General features: G+C 40.9%; 2 protein-coding genes across 3 annotated transcripts; both read right to left on the bottom strand.

Moving 5' to 3' along the window:
- Positions 1 to 684: 684 nt before the first annotated feature.
- On the bottom strand, positions 685 to 6,550 carry LOC139284653 (eosinophil peroxidase-like). The gene is made up of 15 exons (XM_070905001.1): positions 6,449 to 6,550; positions 6,168 to 6,236; positions 5,763 to 5,850; positions 5,503 to 5,678; positions 5,276 to 5,408; positions 4,597 to 4,726; positions 4,269 to 4,475; positions 3,772 to 4,132; positions 3,507 to 3,667; positions 3,154 to 3,412; positions 2,892 to 3,062; positions 2,526 to 2,763; positions 2,211 to 2,410; positions 2,071 to 2,103; positions 685 to 1,916 (listed from the first exon to the last, which is right to left on the bottom strand). Exons 2-15 carry the CDS (start codon positions 6,232 to 6,234, stop codon positions 1,486 to 1,488), a joined length of 2,655 nt encoding a protein of 884 aa, XP_070761102.1. The 5' UTR covers positions 6,235 to 6,236; positions 6,449 to 6,550; the 3' UTR covers positions 685 to 1,485.
- Positions 6,551 to 12,227: 5,677 nt separating this feature from the next.
- LOC139283641 (eosinophil peroxidase-like) lies at positions 12,228 to 17,314 on the bottom strand. Of its 2 annotated transcripts, XM_070903650.1 has the most exons (13): positions 17,252 to 17,314; positions 17,018 to 17,086; positions 16,603 to 16,690; positions 16,279 to 16,454; positions 16,057 to 16,189; positions 15,627 to 15,756; positions 15,192 to 15,398; positions 14,713 to 15,073; positions 14,339 to 14,499; positions 13,986 to 14,244; positions 13,484 to 13,654; positions 13,119 to 13,356; positions 12,228 to 13,017 (listed from the first exon to the last, which is right to left on the bottom strand). In XM_070903650.1, the coding sequence occupies exons 2-13, from the start codon at positions 17,082 to 17,084 to the stop codon at positions 12,810 to 12,812; spliced, it is 2,199 nt and encodes a 732-aa protein (XP_070759751.1). In that variant the 5' UTR covers positions 17,085 to 17,086; positions 17,252 to 17,314; the 3' UTR covers positions 12,228 to 12,809. The 2 variants fall into 2 exon arrangements, with proteins under 2 accessions (XP_070759751.1, XP_070759752.1); XM_070903651.1 differs by lacking the exon at positions 17,252 to 17,314 and having other exon boundaries at positions 17,018 to 17,087.
- Positions 17,315 to 22,354: the final 5,040 nt, after the last annotated feature.

The raw sequence follows: 22,354 nt of genomic DNA, 5'->3' as shown, positions 1-22,354 counted from the left end.
CTGTCATCTTTGGCATACTACACATCCTTCGTACAGTAAATCCTTTGTTCCTGACGATCACTGAATGATAGCATGATTTTTATGATATGCAGGATTTGTTATTACTCTAATAGAAACTTTGGAGAAAGGGATTGCATTGCACGTCTTCTGAGGAAAAATATCTCACCAGCTACTGAACTGAGTTTCTCCCAACTGGGTCTTTGCAATTGGTATGAAGATGTTAAGGGGAGACATTAAACACAAAAATTAAATTAAGATATTGTACATACAACATAAACAACATAAACCCTTCTGAATAATCTGTCTCTTAATTCAGCTCCAAGTGATCAACTTATTTTCTGCTTTCCTTTAACTGAAACTATTACAAAGTTTAAGACTACATGTATTTAAAGCAAAGATTTAAACATTATTACGTTGTAACGCATCCATGATTTATTCAGATTATTTTTGCATGATACCTTCATCTACAAATCAACAGTTCAACTTGGGAACCAACATTACCTCCTGTTTGCAGTGCAGTAACTGTAATTCATTCAAATATTAGTGTTGTGCCCGCCTTCCTGTCCTTAAAAAATTGTATGTCAGTGCCATCTACTGGTCTGGTTAAGAACACCATCAACAAATACGTTATCATTTTCTTAAGTGTTGTTCTATATCATCACAGATTTCATTCAGAGGCAGAGGTTAATCTGTGCAACAAGCATTTATTAATGTCAAACTTAAAGTGACTTACACTTAAACTCTGGACAAACAAAAGTGTGTTCCAAAAAATCTGTTAAAAAGTACAATTCTTGCAGCTGTAGCTTATTCAAGGATTACCTGATGTCTTACATTCACTTGCCAGATACAGGCTGTAAAGATTGTGCTGTAGTGTACACTTTCCAGAAAAGAGGTAAAGATAATTTAAAAAGACAACAAAATTATTAGTTCAAAAGAAAATTTGAAAAATATCAAATATCAAGTCAGGTAGAACTCATGGTTTTCACATCATTTTTTAGTAGTAGTGGTTAATTTAACAAAATAATATGTAGAATAAGCTTAGCCTTTTCTTTTACATTACTACTGCAGGTATAATTGCATTATGAGCATTCCTTCATTCAATACAAAGCCTTTAAACAGTCAAATAATGCCACAGGTTTTTAAACATTGTGCTTTTCTGTCAGCAAGGTCCTCTACAAAACATGTCCATTTTAACATGTTATTTTGTCTTTAAATGCTTAAGTGCGGAGAGATTGGCGACTTCAGCAAACTCTCAGCATAGCTCTGTTGAAGAAAATGGTTAGGGATCAGAATAAGTTAGAGCACCTGTGTGGGTGTCCAGGGCTTTTAATACTGGTGCTGGAAAGTGGAAAGTGGGATTATCTCCTATTATTATCTCCTACAATCCTATAGGCAGCATTTAATGGGTGGATAATAGACTAAATAACTGGTCAAAACAGATTTTGTTTGCAGTTTTGAGGATGTAGCTGTATCAAGAGCAGTCTTCTACTCCGTGAACAGCAGATGCCCTGAGAAGAAGCTGTCACTGGTCAGACCATTGCCACCATGATTTGCCACCAGCCAGACCTTGTCTCCCTTCTGAAGCTTAATGTACACGCTGCCACTAGCTGTTGTGAAACCGCTCTGCCAGGTGGTGAATGAGTGCAGAATCAGGTCTCCGTTACGCATCAGGTTCAAATTGGCAGATTTCTGGTTGATGGTACAGTGGAACTGGAATTCATAAACCCCTGGATGCTCACAGGTAAAATACCCTGTCTTGATGTCATAGCTGTTCTGTCCATTGTAGATGACGTCCCGGAAGGCGATGGGTGCGCTGGCTTTGGGGAAGTTGTTCCCCAATCGTACAGTGAAGGCAACTTTCTCCATGGTGCCAGGAGGTCCAGGGGGGCCTGTCAGACCACGTGGTCCTCTTGGTCCTGTGTGGAAAAAGACATGCGTACAATTATACCAACAGAACCTTCCCAAAACTGGACCAACAGAACTGTTCCCTTTCACAGTATTTTAAAGTAATAATTTTAGTGTTTCAATTTCAGTTTTTATGGATAATAGTACAGTAAGTGGTAGATTTACCTGGTGGTCCTACGGATCCCTGTGTGCCTCGTCCTAGACAAAATTAAAGGGGGAAAATCAGTAATTCCAAAATACTGTAATGTTGGCACTGATCATCTTCGCTCAACTGTGTCAGAGAGGATTTCAGGACATCAACTCACCATCCTCCGTCCATGGACTGAGGTCAAAGGCAGAGATGTCCTTGCACTGGGTGTAACCAGACCCTCGTGGCCGGTACTGGAAGGGTTTTTCCGGTACTTCAGTGATACCAGTGTTGTCACATATGATTCGGGCAAGTGAAGTTTCCCTCAGTGACTCCCTCTGGGCTTCAGTGAAGACTCCGTCATTCTCCCACCAAAGTCTGAAATTAGACAGTTCGGTGATGTTTAGTCTTTGAATGTAAGGGTGAAGCCAACACAGCTATCTCCACATCTTTAGTACATGTCAGTCAATAGTGTCATTTCAGGTCTGCTTACCGGTCGCCTTGACGGATCTTCTGGAACTGAGTGGCAATAAGGCAGGCAAAGAGGGGTCCCACTCTCCCTCCACGGACAAACGGCTCAGCCACTCCTCCCAGCCACACATCAATGTTGTCGGGTGTGCCGTAAAGATCCAGAAGTTTCTTGGCCAGATTGGTGTTGTTCATCACTTCAGCCAGCTCTGCCAAATTTTCTGGTTGTGACAGCCCACAGAACTCCCGCCATTTGTTGTAGCCTAAAAAGGGACACACAATGTGAAAACGTTGCAAAGTGTTTGATCTGTAATGCCTACAATGGCAACCTATGTAGGAAAAATTCATTACAGACATAAAGAATACATAGGTATAAAGACAAAATAAATACCGGGGAGTCCATGGTCTCTGCCTCTTTGCATGTTGAGTGAGGCCAGATCCAACGCCAAGTCAGCAGAGAATTTGAATAGTCTGTCTCTCAGCTCATCAGACATCATGTGGTCCTGCGTGTTCAGCTTGGCCTTACGACCCACCAGCCCTCTCAGGATTGGGTCCAAACCACCTGATAAACAGAAGAGATAATTTAATTTTGATCAATTGTATTTGTGTCTTTGTTCAGGGAAGGACTAACAAGTTAAAGATCTCGGCCATACCTTCAAAGATGACCCTCCATGGAGCGAAGAAGGCTCTGTGCAGCAGTGGGCTGGGATAATCACGGTGCTCTTTGTAATGCTCATTAAGACGAAACATGAAAGGCTGAACCATCAGATGGGCAAATCGGTAGGCAGCTGTGGCGAACACATTGGAGATGCTGGGGTCCACATCTTCATCATAACCAGGGTAGGTGGACAGCTGCTTGGCAATGAAGTCTGGACCAACGATGTGGAACAAGTAGTCTCTGAAAGTGATAACCTAAAAGAAACAAAAATAAACTGAGTTAACTGAACCATGCAAGGACAAACGATCCAAGATTCCTGCAATCTATGCAGCTAAGCCCATCTCTAACCTGGAAGTATGCTCCCATGATCTTGCGTGCCTCCTGGTAGAGTCTCTCCCCGTTCCAGTGAGGATTGAGTTCGGCCAGATCACGTGCCAGGCGGTTGTGTTCACGCATCAACAGTGTGTGTAAAGAGGTCAGAGCAATGTTCTCATTGGTGCGCTCGTCACCTTAAAAGTCACATAAAATGAGGAATAGTGCTGTCAGCCCTGTGCGATGCTTGGAATGTATCTAACACAAGGATTGTACGTCAGTGTTTTTTGCTGCCACTCACCGGCCAGAAAGCAGGGCACTTCTTCAACATCAACATCATTGGTAATACGAGCTCGGGTGGCACACATGTTGGCGCCCATATTGGTGAAGGGCAGGAGCTCACGGCCGTTGTCATTGTACTGTGTGTTGACTTTCAACAGCCCCTCATCTGTGGTGAGGTTGCGTAGGAAGCGAGCTTTGGTATCCTCTGAACCGTACACCTGGCCTGCATCAATGAAAGCTGTGAGAGAGTTCATCTGCTGACGGTCATTTGCTGCACCGAAGAAGTGGCCCGTGTTTCCAGAACCACAAGCTGCTGATGAGCGGAAGAAGGGGATGCACTCTTCTGAATTTTTACCAAAGCGGGGGTCTTTCTTGGGAATCTGTTTAGATGACAAGAAGCAGTTGGCATTCAGTATGTGTGTGTGTGTGTGTGTGTGTGTGTGTGTGTGTGTGTGTGTGTGTGTCTTTGCTTTAGATGCATTCATATCTCTTCTTGTGTAATGCAATGACACTGACCTCAATGGGGAAGCAGGGCTCTGTGCGTTCACAGCTCTTGTCACAGTCAATACCGTTATTGAATGAGCGGATGACAGGAGAGTGAGGAGTGAAGGTCAGGTCGTGATCAGTCCACTGGCCAAAGATTGTCACCAGGTGAGTGTAGAGTGGGTCACTCTCCACATCAGAGTTTGCTGCGCTTAGAATACGGTTGGACACTTCTCTTACCTGGAGAAAGGATGCAGGCAATGAGCACCTTGGTGAAAAGGATTTGCACAACTACAAGTGTCATTTCTTTCATGGTCATTTGCAGTGTAGCCAGTAAAGATGATATTCTGAACTATATTACCAAGGGGAGAATTTGACTGTTGACTCTCAGCTCAGGGTCCCAGCCTTTGGGCAGAGACATTTTATCTTGGTACTCAGCAGGGAGCCAGCGAGTGAAAGGTGTGTTAGAGGATCCCAAGCGGGTGCTTTGCCTAGGCAAGAGAAATTAATCCATTATTTTCTTTCATGGCAATTTGCATTTATTGAATGTTTTCACATGAGCAAAAGGAAAAACGTGCAACAAAAGTACCCACAGCCGATTTGACTGTTATCAAGCTTTTGAATAGGCGTTATCATCACACATGTTGTCACAAATAGTAAGTGCCTACTAATCCGAGGCTACTAGTAGGTTCAGGAGGCTGTTATCACGCAATTATTTCAGTGAGCCACGAAGGGAGATGCTGGGGTGGATGGATGGGTCAAATACAGGCCTTGCACCCAGCAGGCCAAGGTATGTGTCTGTATGAAACCACTAGTAGGTGTAGCAGGCCTCTTCTAACCCATATCTATGAGGCTGATAACGGCCACTCAATCGAGTGGTAACATTCCAATGAGTCCCAAGCCAAACCCAAAATAAGGGACATCATAAATCGAACCAATTAGGGATTTGATTTGACAGGCTAGCTGGTGCAGGTGTCCAGACCTATTTTCATTTCGTTTGTGAATTGAAACAAAAGATTGCAATTGAATAGCTGCCTCACCTGTTGTTGCAGACGCTGCTTGCAGTGCGAAACCTGTCTAAATTGGGAGATGTCGTACAAGAGGGGACACGATGTCGGGGAGAGCAGCCTGTCAGATTAGCAATGATCTGCAGATCCTCCTCAGAGATCAGATCTAATTAAAAGAAGCAAAGAAATAAGCAACTCAGCTGTAACCAATTTGCAAATATTTGTAGGGAAAGTTCAGAGAATCTGTAACGGCTACACACCTGTGGCATTGATGGAGCGTTTTTGACGTCTTTCCAAAGACCTCTTGACCAGTTTCACGGCATTATCCATGTAGTCAGCAGCACGCACGGCAACACGAGTCTGCCCAACAGGCTGCTTCAACAGCCGCAAGACATCTGAAGGATTTGCTGCATTTCGCCTCACACGTTCAATGGTCCTGTGTTGTGTGGAGAGGTCAGATTTAGGATTGTGCCCCTTTCACTAAAGATTGTATAAAGCAGATCAACAGGTTTGTACTCACTCCCTTCTGGAGTACTCATAAGCTGAGTCCACATTGGCCTTTGCTGCAATGACAGCTCTTTCTATGATACTCCTGCTCAAATGTGATTCTGAAAGAAAAATAAAGCATATTTTGTTTAACTTAATTTCTAGTTCACTCTTAACACTGATATCTGTGGTTAGTGCATTTCTGACATGATAATTTTTAGGTTTCATTCATGCCACACAATTACAGCATTTTACAAAATATTTATTGTAAAAGAAGTCAAAAACAAAACATAAACTTGTACATTTATTTGAGATCTCTTGAGTTTATTAAAAAAAATAAGAGAATTGTAGTAGGATGAGATTACTTTAAATCAACTATATAATGAATTAATCTAAAGCTATTAGTAGCTATTCTAAGAAAGATAGAGGTAGTACTCACCAGCATTCACCTGGCTTTGCAAACACAGGTAAAACCCTGCAGCCAGCATGCACAGAAACAGATTCATCTCTGTAAAAAGGACAAATATTCACCAGTCATATACACTGCTCAAATAATGTAAACTAATACAATATCCACAACTTTTCTCCAAAACAAATACTTGGAAATATAATGCAAAAACAAATACAATCCAATCTAACACATTATTATTGACTCTAGCATATTAACTGTATCCATTGCGTAAAAATAAATAGCAGGAAAGTTAAAAAGTAAGAAAGTACCTGTGAAAACTGCTCTTGTCCTCTAAAGTCCTGTAGTTTCCAGCTGCTGTGAGAAGTCAATGCTGCTGATCATTCAGCATCAGCCTTATAAAGAGACAACGGCGTGTCATTGAAAGCATTTGCTGTCAGGAATTTTCCTCAGACAATGAGTTCCTAGTTCCTCCTCCCCAGCAATCCTGTTGAGCAACTTCTCACAAGTGTGCTAAACACAAGGCTGTTGCAGTGAAAAAAACCCTCATTACAGGTTAATGTCAGTTCAACATCAAGGTTTCTATATGGTTTTCTCGTTGTATCTAGTTTATTCATAGTTATAAAGAGAAAGTAATATAATGACAATAGATAATAATGACATTTTGGTTAATCCAAGAGAAATAAGTCTCTCAAATAGAGTCACCTTTAGCGTTATAATTTAATTTGTCTTTGTTTGCTTGTCAATTGCAATATTTTTGTAAAATCTGCTTTTCTGTTCAAAAAAATGATTATTCTTGATTGATAAAATGTAATAATAATTACATAGGTTTCTTCTACCTGAGAATCTGGTTTGAGACTCAGATACAACTGTTATTTTGTATATATTATATATATATATAATAATATAATATAATAATATATATATATTTGTATTTTAAGAGTGATCATGCGCGGTGTAACAGAGCTGCAGCGCTACACCAGCAGAAATTACTCTGACCAAGTCACCCTGCTTTTTCACATACTAGTTATAAATAAAGCTTTGGTATAACATAACGTTAAATCCTGTCATCATCTCTTATCAAATTTTTCATTGTAGCTTTCACTTTAGTTTTTCTTTACTGTCACGCAAGTTCCTCATCGTTTCATGTTCCTGGTTCCTCATTGCCTTGATGATAAGTATTGATTATTTTTTTGACAACATCTTCCTGGAGCATTTTCAGGATTTTATGACGAGCCAAACAATGGTGTAGAATTCTCTAATGCGTGACAAACGACAAAAAAAAGAAAGAACTTCCTGCAACAATGCTAAAAAATAAATAAAAAATAAACCATTGAAAATCTGAGAATTTCAGTAACGAAGCTCACTTTGTAGTCGGCTGATTTTCAAAAATACTGTGGGCCATTGGATATATTGATAAAATTAAGATAATTCCAGCTTTTTTAATCAAGAAAAGCAAAGTTTGCTTCGTTTATTGGATTATAAACAAATATTGAAAATAAATACCACTTACATGATCAAATACAGTAGGCCTAACACCTCTCTATGTTCTCATTTCATATTCCGCTGTTTCAAGTAGGCTATGCAACATACAGTTGTGGTCTTTTCTGTTCCAAAACGTATGTATGTTCAGTCTATACAGCGAGTCATGGGAACTTAGGAGCACACGTCGGGCGGCACCTTTCAATTCATAACCAGGCAGTAAATGACGCCCCACCTCAAGTGTTTACTGCGACATCTGAATACGACTTAGCAACAGAGCCATTGTTAATGTTATCAGTAACACCTGTGTTTTTCCTGTAAAACAAGTCAAGATGTCTGCTGTGAAAAAGGGCCTCTCTAGTATGATCTCAGCAGCCAGAGCCGATCCATCAAACTGTTCGCACGAGTCGTTTTTGCGCTCGAACCAAGTTTCAATTAGCGTATTAAAATGTTCCTGATACACAGTCGGCTCACTGCAGCAGACAGACAGTTTGTATAATTTGAGCGAGACAGAATCTATGTACATTGACCAATGTGGGGAACCAAAACGCGATTGTATTCAATCTTCATTTCTCTGGCCTCTTTTTCCCCCAAAGAAAGCATGATCCGTGTGCTCCGGATCAAATTCGTCCTCGCTCAAGAAAAGTTTTCACCGAGGCCGATCGGGACTAATAGGTAGTCTGCTGTGTGACAAGCCTCAGGGCGATGGACGGAGAGCCATTATTAAACATAATTTAAGAGACATAATTAAAAATGACACGCAGCACCAGGCATTGTTACGCTGGTTTGTCCTTTTAGTTCAAATGTTATAGGCCTGTGGGTTTTTTAAATTGTTTTTTGTTTTTGTTTTTATGGTTCAGTGGTTATATGGTTCAATTTCTAGTTTATGTGCTCAACAAATTTGTTGGTCTGTATGTAGATATGACCGTGACTTTGTTTCATAAAATGTTTTATCTCTTACAGCAATCCAACATATTAAGGCCCACATTTCCAAGCTGTATGCAGCTGTATGATATACTGGGTGGCCTTTTTGGCCTTCTCAATTCTTCTCCACATCTAAGTCAAATGAAGTCCATAAGATGTGAGAAAAAAGCAAACTCTATCATAATATCGATCTCCAGTAATAACGAGTGAAGAAATCGAGCCTTATTTGACAGGCAGGTGTGTCAGTACATTATGTTGTTCGTGGTTGGGTTACTACTTAGCTAATATCATACATCTATAATATCTAATATAATATAACTGTTGAAGTCTTACTGTCGGCCACTTAGATTACAGTCTGTGCAGTTATTGGCATTCAACAGCTATGCTATTGAGCTTGTTGGGCATTGATTATGAGGGTGAGAGGGGTATTTATGTTACACTGGAAAACGTTTTGATTTACATGTGGGTCACCTGCACCTTGGAGAACCTAGTGGTGGAGAGCTTAGCATGAATTCACTCCCACCTCATAACTTTATTTGTATCCTTGTTGCTGTTTTGTAAAATCTGCTTTTCTGTTCAAAAAAATGATTATTCTTGATTGATAAAATGTAATAATAATTACATAGGTTTCTTCTACCTGAGAATCTGGTTTGAGACTCAGATACAACTGTTATCTTTCACCCACCACGAAGAGTGATCATACGCGGTGTAACAGAGCTGCAGCGCTACATAACTTTATTTGTATCCTTGTTGCTGTTGGATGCACTTCAGGGGGAGACCGGGTATGGTTGTAACACTTTTTGTTTAAGCACCTTCAACTCACTGAATTTTTGAGTTAGAGTTCTCAAACTTTAATACAAGGTACCCACATTTGTTTACTACAAATGCCACCAATTCAAACCTCTGCAAGAATATCACAGACCTCATGAGGCGATGTCAAATACATGGTGATCCTTTGTTACAACCTACCCCACTACCGGGGTAGGTTGTAACACATGCTGGGGTAAGTTGTAACAGTTAGACAAAAAAAGCAAAAACAGAGACCACACCATGTGATATGCTTCAAAAAGAGGTTTACTGAAAAAAAAAAAAATCCACTTTCTGTTTGACTCAGGAGGGTGTGTGTGTGTGTGTGTGTGTGTGTGTGTGTGTGTGTGTGTGTGTATTTTTTTTTTTTTAATCAGAGTCACAATGCTGACAAATGTTTGTAACCCTGGAGTGCAGGCTCGGTGGGCCCAGAGACTGCATAGGGCACATTTTACCCATACTTCCTTTGGCTTCGACCTTCCAAATGGCTCCATACAGACAACACAAAAGGTTTCCTCATCTGAGGCCTCAGAATCCTCAGCGTTGGCTTTCAACATTTTCTTGGTGGGCTGTCTCCCCTTTTTCTTTTGCTTGCCTTTATTCTTTCCTAAGATAGGCCTACTCTTTCCTACATTTTTGCTTCTTCTCTGTTCTTCTTCCATCAATGCTTTCTTCACTGGTGTATCAGTGAGTATTTATACTTGGGAGGGTACATAGTCACACTCCTCAAAAATGTCAGGATTGAAGGGCCAAATACCTGTGGATTGGAAACCGGCTTGAATGTTTCTGGGTGTTGCAGCTGCGGGCAGAGCAGTCTTCACAATAGTTGGAATGTCATATAACGTCATCGTCTTGGCAGGATTCATCTTCATCCAGGCATCACTTGCAGTGTTCACCATTTTCTTAAATGGGCCGTAGACACTGCGATCCAATGGCTGAAGTTTATGGCTGCAGTGGGGGGGGTAAGTAGTACAACCCCATTTTTTTTGCAGAAGTCGATTGCTTTCACAGATATATGTGAACAGTGGTTATCCAGCAAAAGCAAAACCATCTTCTCTGAGCTGACCTTTGTGTGTTTTGCAAAGTGAGCAAGGATTAAGAGGAAGTCTTCCTCTTGCATCCATCCTGAGCCGTTACCGCTTCCAGCACTCCCTGTTGGCCCACTCTGAATAAAGTATTCCTTGTAACGTTTACGGGGGAATACAAAGAAGGGAGGAATTGCATTTCCCAGCGCTTGCACGGCGCATGCTACTGACACGAGCACACCTCTCTCACCCGATGTCATTGCACCCACCTGCTTGACTCCACGACGTGCAACAACACGGTCTGGTGACTGGACTGTTGTTACACCAGTTTCGTCTACATTCTATATATCACTCCCGTCGAAGTTGTATCTCTCAATGACCTGTCCAAGGCTGTTGAAGAAACGTTCCACATTTGTACGGTTAAAACTTGTAGCCCGTGTAAGCCTGGTTGCCTCTGGACTCCTTATTGACAGGCTGGGGTGCCGCGTCATAAAGGATGTGAACCAGTCAGGCCCTGTCATCTGTTTCTCATCCCATGTCTGTGGGTGTTTGATGTTATGTATTACTGCCATTTGATATGCAAACTTTCTGACCTAAAAGAAAGTGAAATAGAAAACCTGAGTACATAGTCTGGCACCTACACTAGCATTCAATTCTACTCTGGTCTCCAGTGACTAACCTGTCATATGCTTACCTCACGTGGAGTCAGTCCATAATACAGGTCTGCTGCCTGAGTCAAATAATCAGCTAACATTTCCTCCTGCACCTCAGAGAAAACTTTGTTGCTGCTCCAGTAACCTACACTGGGAAGATCACTGGAGCCCTGGTCTCTCAGCTTCTGCAGTGATTTGCAGTATCTGCTCAGCGTCACATGGCAGATCCCATGTGCCTTTGCGACTGATCTGACTGACTTGCCCTTCTTTGTGACCTCATCAGATGCTTTTGTTAAAACATCTGCAGGCACACCTCTGTCAGTCTTTCTTTTCCACTGCCTAGGCATTCTGTAACAATATTAAAATCAAGAAAGTGTTGTTAGTTGTATGGAAGGGGATGGTTGTAACACTTTTAAAAGATGTGTTACAACCCATCCTACCCCTGTCAGCCATTGTTTAGCTAGCTGTATTAGCTTAGCGGTTTGAAATTAGCAGGGGAAAAATGCATCACATTTTGCCTGAGAAACTACAATTTATTCTCATATGAGTCACATGGTTTTATCTGCAATAGTATAAGTACTAAACAAAATATAGTCTTGGTCAAATAATTTACTTTCTTACCTCAAAATCAGTTTTTTCTCGATAGAATCTGCATGCACCCGTTTCCAACCTTGACAATCAGCGCGTGTGATCGGGGAGGAAGGGGGTAAATACTGAAATGATCATATGACCCCTATCTTATCCCTGATTGGTGGAATTGGTGATGTTACAACTCTCCCCATGTTACAACCATACCCGGTCTCCCCTTCTGTAAATCCAGAATACAAGTATAAAATTGTCTCACACTGCTGAGGATGTTTGCATACAGATTTTTTAAAGAAAAACACCAGCTGCTAATATATATGAATATATATGTATATTCTATAGTTTTCTTTTAGCTTTAGTGAGAAAACAAGTAAAATCCTTCACATGTATAAAAGTACAGTATTTAAAATCATATAAAGTATTTGTAGATTCAAGGTCACACAGATAAAATTAGTAAGAGCTCAAGCAAGATCAAATAAGTTGATCAGTGGATCAACTTATTTTGATTTTACTTTTACATGTGATTATTATTATTATTATTATTATCATATATTATTTATAGTACATGTTATTTATTTCAGTGTTGTCTATACAAGGCCAGTGTGACCCCTGTATGCTGTGTAGTAAGTGCTTTATTTCTCCTGGTCCAATGTTGCACAGTACAACACCAGATGTCTTGAAAAAGTCACAGTGTAACACTGTGTGTTAGTAACACTCATTTATTATGTGACACTTAATCTGATGTAAATCTGTTGAGACAAACAAAACTATATTCCAAATAATATTATTCTTGTAATGTACATTGTTTAGAAATGATCAGTTCACATTCATGTGGTTTAAAGAGACAAATAATCTGATTAAAAACAAAGTAAGAAAATATCACATATCAACTGATAGCTAGCATTCATAGCAAACACATTCCTTTCCAGAAATCAATCAAAGACATAAGAATTACCCTTTCATTTAATTAAAAAGAATATAGGTAACCTGCATACATTATTTAATTCGACACAACAAAGCAAGCAAATATCAAAAATCAAACAATGACACATGTTTTAAACACTGGAGTTTTATATCAGTAATGTTTTGAGGATATGAGTGACAGGATGTGAGTCAGCAGCAGTGTGAAGAAAAGTCTCCTCCAACAGAGCCCTTAGATGTAGCTGTCTTTAGTCAGACCGCTGCAGTGAGGATTTCTACTCAATATTCTCCCTCCATGGACTGAGGTCAAAGGCAGGGATGTCCTTACATTTAGTGTAACTGGACCTTCTGGGCCGGTATTGGAAGGGCTGTGCTGGTAGGTCAGTGATACCAGTGTTGTCACAGATGATGCGGGCAAGAGACGTCTTCTTCAGTGACTCCCTCTGGGCTGCAGTGAAAACTCCCTTTTTCTCCCACCAAAGTCTGAAATTGACAATTTGTTAATGTGTAAAAGTTCAGCTAACACAGCTATCTCCACATCTTTAGCACATGTCAGTCAATAATGTCATTTCAAGTCTACTTACCGGTCTCCCTGGCGGATCTTCTGGAACTGAGTGGCAATCAGGCAGGCAAAGAGGGGTCCCACTCTCCCTCCACGGACAAACGGCTCAGCCACTCCTCCCAGCCACACATCAATGTTATCAGGTGTTCTATAGAGATCCAGCAGGCTCTTGGCCAGTGTAGTATTTTTCAGCACTCTTCCCAGCTGTGCTCTATTTCTTGGTTGTGACAGCCCACAGAACTCCCGCCATTTGTTGTAGCCTAAAAAACGACACACAGTGTTAAAAAGTGTTGCAATGTTGAAGATAATGTATGATCTGTAATGCCTGCAAAGGCTCAGATGAAGACTAATTCTAGAGATACAAAAATAAAAAAACAAAATAAATACCAGGGAGTCCATGGTCTCTGCCTCTTTGCATGTTGAGTGAGGCCAGATCCAACGCCAAGTCAGCGGAGAATTTAAACAACCTTTCCCTCAGCTCATCAGGCATCATGCGGTCCTGCGTGTTCAGCTTGGCTTTATGACCCACTAGCCCCCTCAGGATTGGGTCCAAACCACCTCATGAACACAAGAGATTGAACAATTTAAGTTGGACTATTTAAAAATTCCGTTTTGTTCAATTTATTCATATTAATATTGAATAACTTATGACTGCTAATGCTGCTGATCCTACTGAGGATCATGACTCCATTCTGCAGCTCATTGTAGTAATTGTAGTAATGGGTGGATAGCACTCCTGGATCAGTGCTAGTATATATCATAGCTTGTAGCAGTTGAATCTGATATTTCCCGAGTCTTTTCGTCCTCTATGGTGGTAAAAAAAGTTAATGGAACTGTCATTGATTTTCCATTACACTGAATACTAACAAGTCAAAGATCTCTGCCATACCTTCAAAGATGACCCTCCATGGTGTGAAGAAGGCTCTGTGCAGCAGTGGGCTGGGATAATCACGGTGCTCCTTGTAATGCTCATTAAGACGAAATATGAAAGGCTGAATCATCAGATGGGCAAATCGGTAGGCAGCTGTGGCGAACACATTGGAGATGCTGGGGTCCACATCTTCATCATAACCAGGGTAGGTGGACAGCTGCTTGTCAATGAAGTCTGGACCAACGATGTGGAGCAAGTAGTCTCTGAAAGTGATAACCTAAAAGAAACAAAAATAAACTGAGTTAACTGAACCATGCGAGTACAAACGATTCAAGATTCCTGCAATCTATGCAGCTAAGCCCATCTCTAACCTGGAAGTATGCTCCCATGATCTTGCGTGCCTCCTGGTAGAGTCTCTCCCCGCCCCAGTGAGGATTGAGTTCGGCCAGATCACGTGCCAGGCGGTTGTGTTCACGTATGAACAGTGTGTGTAAAGAGGTCAGAGCAATGTTCTCATTGGTGCGCTCGTCACCTGGGACACAAAGCAGATGACTGCTTTCAACACTCTGGTTGCCTTACCTAAGCTGCGCTATGACAACCACAATGTGTCATACATTGACTCCCTTTTAAAAGATAACTGATCTTACTTGAGATCCAGTTATTTTAATATGGTTATAAAAAGAAAAGTGCTGTGTAATGCTAGCAGAGAGAGTCTAACATACATACTGTTTTTGCTGCCACTCACCGGCCAGAAAGCAGGGCACTTCTTCAACATCAACATCATTGGTAATACGAGCTCGGGTGGCACACATGTTGGCGCCCATATTGGTGAAGGGCAGGAGCTCACGGCCGTTGTCATTGTACTGTGTGTTGACTTTCAACAGCCCCTCATCTGTGGTGAGGTTGCGTAGGAAGCGAGCTTTGGTATCCTCTGAACCGTACACCTGGCCTGCATCAATGAAAGCTGTGAGAGAGTTCATCTGCTGACGGACATTTGCTGCACCGAAGAAGTGGCCCGTGTTTCCAGAACCACAAGCTGCTGATGAGCGGAAGAAGGGGATGCACTCTTCTGAATTTTTGCCAAAGCGGGGGTCTTTCTTGGGAATCTGTTTAGATGACAAGAAGCAGTTAGCATTCAGTATGTGTGTGTGTGTGTGTGTGTGTGTGTGTGTCTTTGCTTTAGATGCATTCATATCTCTTCTTGTGTAATGCAATGACACTGACCTCAATGGGGAAGCAGGGCTCTGTGCGTTCACAGCTCTTGTCACAGTCAATACCGTTATTGAATGAGCGGATGACAGGAGAGTGAGGAGTGAAGGTCAGGTCGTGATCAGTCCACTGGCCAAAGATTGTCACCAGGTGAGTGTAGAGTGGGTCACTCTCCACATCAGAGTTTGCTGCGCTTAGAATACGGTTGGACACTTCTCTTACCTGGAGAAAGGATGCAGGCAATGAGCACCTTGGTGAAAGTACCTTAAGCATCACTGCATCACTACTATTGTCTTTCTCCACCTCCTCAGATGTCTTGAATGTCATTCTAATGCTTTTCTTTGCCTATGTAAATGTGCTATATAAATAAAGTTGCCTTGCCTTATCTTTCCTGTACATTCATTCCCATCCTTTGTACAATATATAGTATACTTAAAATAGAACATATACCAAAGGAAGAATTTGTTTGTTGACTCTCCACTTAGGATCCCAGCCTTTGGGCAGAGAGATTTTATCCTGGTATTCGGCAGAAAGCCAGCGCGTGAGAGGTGTGTTAGCGGATCCCCAGCGGGTGTTTATTCTAGGCAAGAAAAAATAAATCTTTTAGTTTTCTTTCTCTTTGTCTTGCACATGGGTGTAACAGTAACATTCTTGGCAACATTTTTTAAAAGGGTACTCAAACTATCCCCTATTGATCTGATATTGATATTAGCATCTTTAATTGTGAAATGATAAGAAGAAAGAGAGCTGGAGGGAAAATCTTTGGCAAGATTCAATTTGGCCCCAGGTGCAAAAATGTTTAAGCAGTCAATTAGATGTGAATGTGCTTGTCACTTGTGTTTTTTTCCTGGTTTGCCCATTAAGCTTAAAGTTGCCTCACCTGTTGTTGCAGACGCTGCTTGCAGGGCGAAACTTGTCTAAATTGGGAGTCGTCTTGCAAGAGGGGATGCGATGTCTGGGAGAGCAGCCTGTCAGATTAGCAATGACCTGCAGATCCTCCTCACAGATCAGATCTAATTAACAGAGACAAGGAACAGACATCTTAGCTGTGACTTAAAACCACCTGTATGATTAGTTCAAAGGACCTATTTTGGATACACACCTGTAGCATTGATGGAGCGTTTTTGACGTCTTCCCAAAGACCTCTTGATCAGTTTCACGGCATTATCCATGTAGTCAGCAGCACGCACGGCAACACGAGTCTGCCCAACAGGCTGCTTCAACAGCCGCAGGATGTCTGAAGGGTTCGCTGCATTCCTCTTCACACGTTCAATGCTCCTGTGTCAGATTTATGTGCATTTAGATGTTACTGCTTCTGATGGCATATAACCTGCAGTTTTAATGTATTTTAGACATTTATGTTGTGCCATTTGTTTTTCTATCACAGCATAACTTGTTCAGCAGTTCAGCAGATTTGTACACTCACTCTCTTCTGGAGTACTCATAAGCTGAGTCCACTGTGGCCTTGGCTTCAATCACAGCTTTTTCAATGAAACTTCTGCTCAAATGTGATTCTGAAGGTAAAAAACATCACTCAGTCAGTCTGCTCTCGAATGTCCAGTCATCTTTCACAGTGCTTTCTTTATTTTCTCTGTCTCTATTAATGTTCATGTTTTTTCCCATAGATTTCCGAAGGTAGCTTTGTTGTCTGCAGGTGTCTTTCATGTGTACAATATCAATACAGTAATTATAGCAAAACACTGTTCTTAATATACAGTAGATTCTATGTTCATTTGTGATCTTCAGTTTTTTATTTTTATCCAAATGACTAAATAAACAGTTTATTTTATACACATTTATAGTGACTCTATTTAATTCAATTTGAGAGATGTCATACTCACGAGCATTCGCATGGCTTTGCAAACACAGGTAAAGACCTGCAGCTATCAGGCACAAAAACCACTTCATCTCTGAATAAGACAAACATAGTGCTGTCATAAACACACTGATTTCTTTCATATGGATATATACAAGAGTGCATGGTTGCATGAATGTGAACTACATCTGCTATTTGCAAGTGTGAAGAAACACTGTATGAAAGTTAAAAGGTTACACAAGAAGTTTGACCACAGTACCTGTGATGTCCTGCAAGCCCCAGTTTGGTCCACCAGCTGCAGTCCGGAGTCAGTGCCTTCTACAACATTTTGTGCTGTATATATAGTATTTTCTGTGGCAGGAGACACCCCTTGGTAGCACCTGGGGCTTCTTTGTTTGTTCCAAAAGAATAAAGAAAGAAATAAAGTTGTTCAACAGGAAGCTAAAAAAACACACTGCTGAGTATTTCACAGACCATCAACAAAACACTGTCAATCACAATGGTCCCATGATCCATTCAGCTATGTGGACAGAGGTCATTTGTTCCTCCAAGAGAGTAATTTATGTTAAAAGTGTTTCCTACTAGACAAGCAATCACACACATTTAATAGTTGGTGAAGGACACTGAGGTTTCTCCATGTAAGATCATATCAAACTAACTGTGTATGACAGTTTAGCAGCTGTGTCTAAACCTAATACATCCCAGGTACTTTACTTTTACCAAGTTTTTACCAGGACTGCATCATCATCCAAAAGAAAAAAATAGTAATTTAATTTTGTTATTAGAACAAAATTGAGTTTTACAAAGGAGCAACAAAAGAAAACAGTATTTTCAATTAGCCAGACATCAATCTTTTAACAGCAGATTGTACCTTATGAGACACAAACAGATCACCTATTATCATATTATATAAAATATCTGATATTTGGAAAGCAGTATATGAATGTGTACAATTTTTAAATTTTTAAAAATTTGATAATTTAACTTGCGATTTGAGGACTTGAGGATTTTTGCTGCACAAACATTCACGAACAATGCACCATTAAATCAGTCAGACATGTCAGGTGTGAACGACTTCCTGGTTTGGAGACTCACGGACACATCTTTTGAATCACACCCTCTTCCAGTCAGAGACCGAAACAAGTTCCTAAACTGAAGTAATCAGACAATCAGTCACTGCTGCACACAACACACCCATTGACCTGAACTAATCTGTGTGAATTTCTCGAGATCGGTCATTATCATGCAAAACGTTTTTGTTTTGTTTTTTTAATGGTAACAGTTGGTTATATTTTATAGAGGGAAAAGAACTACATTTAATCTTAAGCAGCATGAGCTTTTTTTAAACTTTTTTTTTGCCACTGCCTTCCATTAAAATTAAATTTTGGATTATTTATTCATGTCCTGCGGCTGCACTGCATGTGTTTCTTTTGTATCTCATCCTCATATACTAATAATAATAACTTCCTTCCTTTGCTTTGCTTTTAATAGAACAAATTCACAATTAAAAAGCTCACTTACAATTCAAATGAATAAAGATTTATACTGAAACACAGAATCTCAAAAATCTCCAAAAATGTTCACCTACTTCTTATGTTTTAGGCTTAATAAAATGTATGCTACTGCCATACCATATTAGCTTCTGAAATTAAATCACATGTCCCTGCTCTGTATGGGCTCTTCTTTACACTTCTTTCAATCACTAACAAGCATCTGTGAATACCGAACACACTTTTTCAGAACTCTTCATACAGTCTGCATTACCAACATGCATCTTGGCCAAACAATTTAATTTATTGAAAATGTTCTATATATTTCAATATGGTTACTGAAGAAATACACAAAATGTGCCATCATTGGAGGAACATCTGGGGCAGAATAACACCAGGGATGTCTGGAGAGGACTTAAGATGATCTCTGGACATGGAAAAGGTGAGGGGAGACACAAGGACAGTGGAGACAGGGACTGGGCTAACAAACTAAACCGATCAACAGATTCGATTCTGCCCAGTCTCCCTCCCCCACCTATCCTGCCCCCTCTTCACACCTCCCCAAGCTAGACTTTAATCAGCATGATTCACATTTCAGTTTCATCTTTCAGAAACATAAAGCATTTGTGTTTCTTTTTGCTCATCGGATCATCACTGTATATATTATGAAATTAATTATAAGCAGATGTGAGAAGATGAAATCCATTCTGACTAAAAACACGACTCCACTGGTGTATGTCCAGGTTAACTTACTCTAGAAGACTATTGTACTGAGGCCCACTGAGGCAAGTTTTGAGAAAGAGCACAGGTGGATCACTGTTTTAATGACTTCCCATACAATGTCTTCAGCAAAAACTAGATACATAATCAGTGTAGGTCTATAGTAGTCTATAATTGAGGACAATGTGTGGGTCATCAGACAAATACAGAAGATCCAGTGACAAGTTGACAGGTTATTTTTTTTACACACTTTCCTTGTTTATAGTGCAATATAACACATTTCCGTCTCATCAGATTCTTCTTCTCTTCATAACCTGAAATGAGAAAATAAAGTGTCTTCCTTGTGTTACACCCTTTACAAAACTACAAATGAATCACTGCTCATCTGTCAGCACCAGGAGGTGTCTCAAGAAGCGTTTCCAAGCAGCGCTCATGTCATTTAGTTTCCCTGACAGAAAAAGTGTTTTCCTCTTCAGCAGTGAAGGATGCTGAACACCTGAGAGATATCCACCTGTGTATTATAGGCATTTTAACTTGAGTTTGAAAAGTTTCAGGTTATGACTAATACAGCCACTTTGTTAATTACATTAATTATGACACACAGAAACCACATGTAGGCAGAAAATTATTTTCTTTTTCCTGCATTACTAATCACTGTCAGTACAATCACATTACCAACTTACAAAGCACTAAGACAAAACAACGAGGTCACCTCAATAGAATTATTAGATTATTAAATTATTATATATTATTTGCACTGACTCTAACAATCAATGTCCTGGCACACAACACAAATACAATACCTTTTACATAAAGCTCACATTATTGTTCATTTTGTGCTCTATTTCCTCATGTTACTTTCATGTCACATTTTTAAGTGACATGCACATAGATAGATAGACAGATTTGAATCCCTATCTCGTCATGCAATCAAGTAAAAAAAACCAGAAAGGCTACATGCCTTAACAGTTTCCAAGTCAGTTCAGCCCATTGGTTCTGCTTTAAGGCTTTCTGTTTGGCTTTGAGGAAACCTTGGTTAATTTTTTTTAACAAACATGGATTAAAACTGAATTCATATTGTCAAACCTTATCACACAGTCAGTAATAAAGAAGTTTACGTGGACCAAACTGTGAATCACTTTTCATTGCTTTCACACAAAATGCATTCAGTGACCACATTTTCCAGAATCCATGAACTGTTCTTATTCATAGCCCACCACCTGCAAAACACTGTATGTTTGCAGCACATTTTTGAAATGCTAACACACTGTTTTCAAAACAGAATGATAGACTTTGACTTTATTTATCCAACAGCGGGGAAATTTACAAGTCACAGCAGCAAAGACAGAAAGGTGCAGAAACACACAGCAGACAAGCACTGTGTCAATAAAAAAACAGAAGTATTTTTTAAAAAACAATATACATATAATAAATACAGATATAAAAAAATATGGGGAACAAAATTAGATATAAATAGATATAGATATGTACAGATGTGCAGATTTATATACAGAATTATGCCGTGCTGTTAAACAGTCTTATAGCAGTCGGAATGAACGACCTGCGGTAGCGCTCCTTCTTACACCGTGGGTGTAACAGTCTGCTGCTAAAGGAGCTGCTCAGGGCCTCCACAGTCTCGTGCAGGGGGTGAGAGGTGTTGTCCATGATGGATGTCAGCTTGGCTAGCATCCTCCTATCCCCCACCTCCTCAATGGAGTCCAGCGGACAGTCCAGAACAGAGCCGGCTCGCCTAATCAGTCTGTTGAGACTCCTCCTATCCCTGTCTGTGCTGCCCCCCCCCCCCAGCAAACCACAGCATAGAAGATAGCCGAAGCTACCACAGTGTCATAAAAAGTCCGGAACAGTTTCCTGCACACACCGAAGGACCTCAGCCTCCTCAGCAGGTGGAGGCGGCTTTGGCCCTTCTTGTACAGTGGGCCTGAGGTGTCAGTGGGCAATTGAAAAAGTGTTTTTCTAGGACATTATGATGCCACAGTGAAGTTGAAGTTGACCTTTGACCTTTTGGGTACAAACTGTCATCACTTCATCGTTGTATCCCATTAAACATCATATTGTGAGTGATGTGATGGGATTCTTTGGTTTCTTAACCCGCATCATCTCTTGGTCTTCTTTGGTCTTCAAGTAGTTCTTGCAAAGCTTTGAGGTGTGTTTGGGGTCATTATCCTGCTGTAGTATGAATCCTTCTCCACAAAGATGCAAACTGGAGGGTATAGCATGTCTCTGAAGAATGGTGTGGTACTTCTCCTTGGTCAGGGTGTAGTCGATTTGGTGCATGTGTCCAACTCTGAGCAGAATCCTAAATATTTCTTCTTCATTTAACTTGTCATAACTTCTTGTGTTTTTACATGTTTCAGAATCCTCAAACTTTGTGATTATTTCCGGGTTTACGTGAAAATATTTGAGATTTTTAATGTGGTCTCTTTTGGACCCCACTGTATATTCTTCAATCTGAGACACTTCATCCTCCAGCACCTGGACTCCGCAGGATCCTATGCCAGGATCCTGTTTGTGGACTTCAGCTCTGCCTTCAACACGATCGTCCCGGCTCTTCTTCAGGACAAGCTCTCCCAGCTGAACGTGCCTGACCCCACCTGCAGGTGGATCACAGATTTCCTGTCTGACAGGAAGCAGCACGTGAAGCTGGGGAAACACGTCTCAGACTCGCGGACAATCAGCACCGGCTCCCCTCAAGGCTGCGTTCTTTCTCCTCTACTCTTCTCCCTGTACACCAACAGCTGCACCTCCAGTCACCAGTCTGTCAAGCTGTCAAGACACCACCCTCATCGGACTCATCTCTGGAGAAGATGAGTCTGCCTACAGGTGGGAGATTGACCACCTGGTGACCTGGTGCAACAGCAACAACCTGGAGCTTAACGCTTCAAAGACAGTGGAGATGGTTGTAGACTTCAGGAAGAGCGCAGCCCCGAACATCAGCTCCCTCATCAAGAAAGCCCAACAGAGGATGTACTTCCTGAGGCAGCTGAGGAAGTTTAACCTGCCACAAACAATGCTGGTTCACTTCTACACTGCCATCATAGAGTCCATCCTCACCTCCTCCATCACCGTCTGGTACGCTGCTGCCTCCACCAAGGACAGACGCAGACTGCAGCGTATCATCCGCTCTGCAGAGA

The sequence above is a fragment of the Enoplosus armatus genome, chromosome 4 (genome assembly GCF_043641665.1).
Source record: "Enoplosus armatus isolate fEnoArm2 chromosome 4, fEnoArm2.hap1, whole genome shotgun sequence".
Taxonomy (NCBI): domain Eukaryota; kingdom Metazoa; phylum Chordata; class Actinopteri; order Centrarchiformes; family Enoplosidae; genus Enoplosus; species Enoplosus armatus.
The sequence above is the reverse complement of the archived record's forward strand: the minus strand, read 5'-3'. Positions and strand labels throughout refer to the sequence as shown.

Bases quoted from the DNA above. Each gene is read 5' to 3' on its own strand.
- LOC139284653 (XM_070905001.1), bottom strand. From the start codon at position 6,234: ATGAATCTGTTTCTGTGCATGCTGGCTGCAGGGTTTTACCTGTGTTTG. The intron at 4,133-4,268 runs GTCAGTGTCATT...TCATCTAAACAG, and splicing joins AGCCCTGCTTCCCCATTGAG to ATTCCCAAGAAAGACCCCCG. The intron at 2,104-2,210 runs GTGAGTTGATGT...AATTTTGTCTAG, and splicing joins CAGTCCATGGACGGAGGATG to GACGAGGCACACAGGGATCC.
- LOC139283641 (XM_070903650.1), bottom strand. From the start codon at position 17,084: ATGAAGTGGTTTTTGTGCCTGATAGCTGCAGGTCTTTACCTGTGTTTG. The intron at 16,455-16,602 runs GTGAGTGTACAA...AATCTGACACAG, and splicing joins TATGAGTACTCCAGAAGAGA to GAGCATTGAACGTGTGAAGA. The intron at 13,357-13,483 runs GTATTTATTTTG...GTCGTTTTTTAG, and splicing joins CAGAGACCATGGACTCCCTG to GCTACAACAAATGGCGGGAG.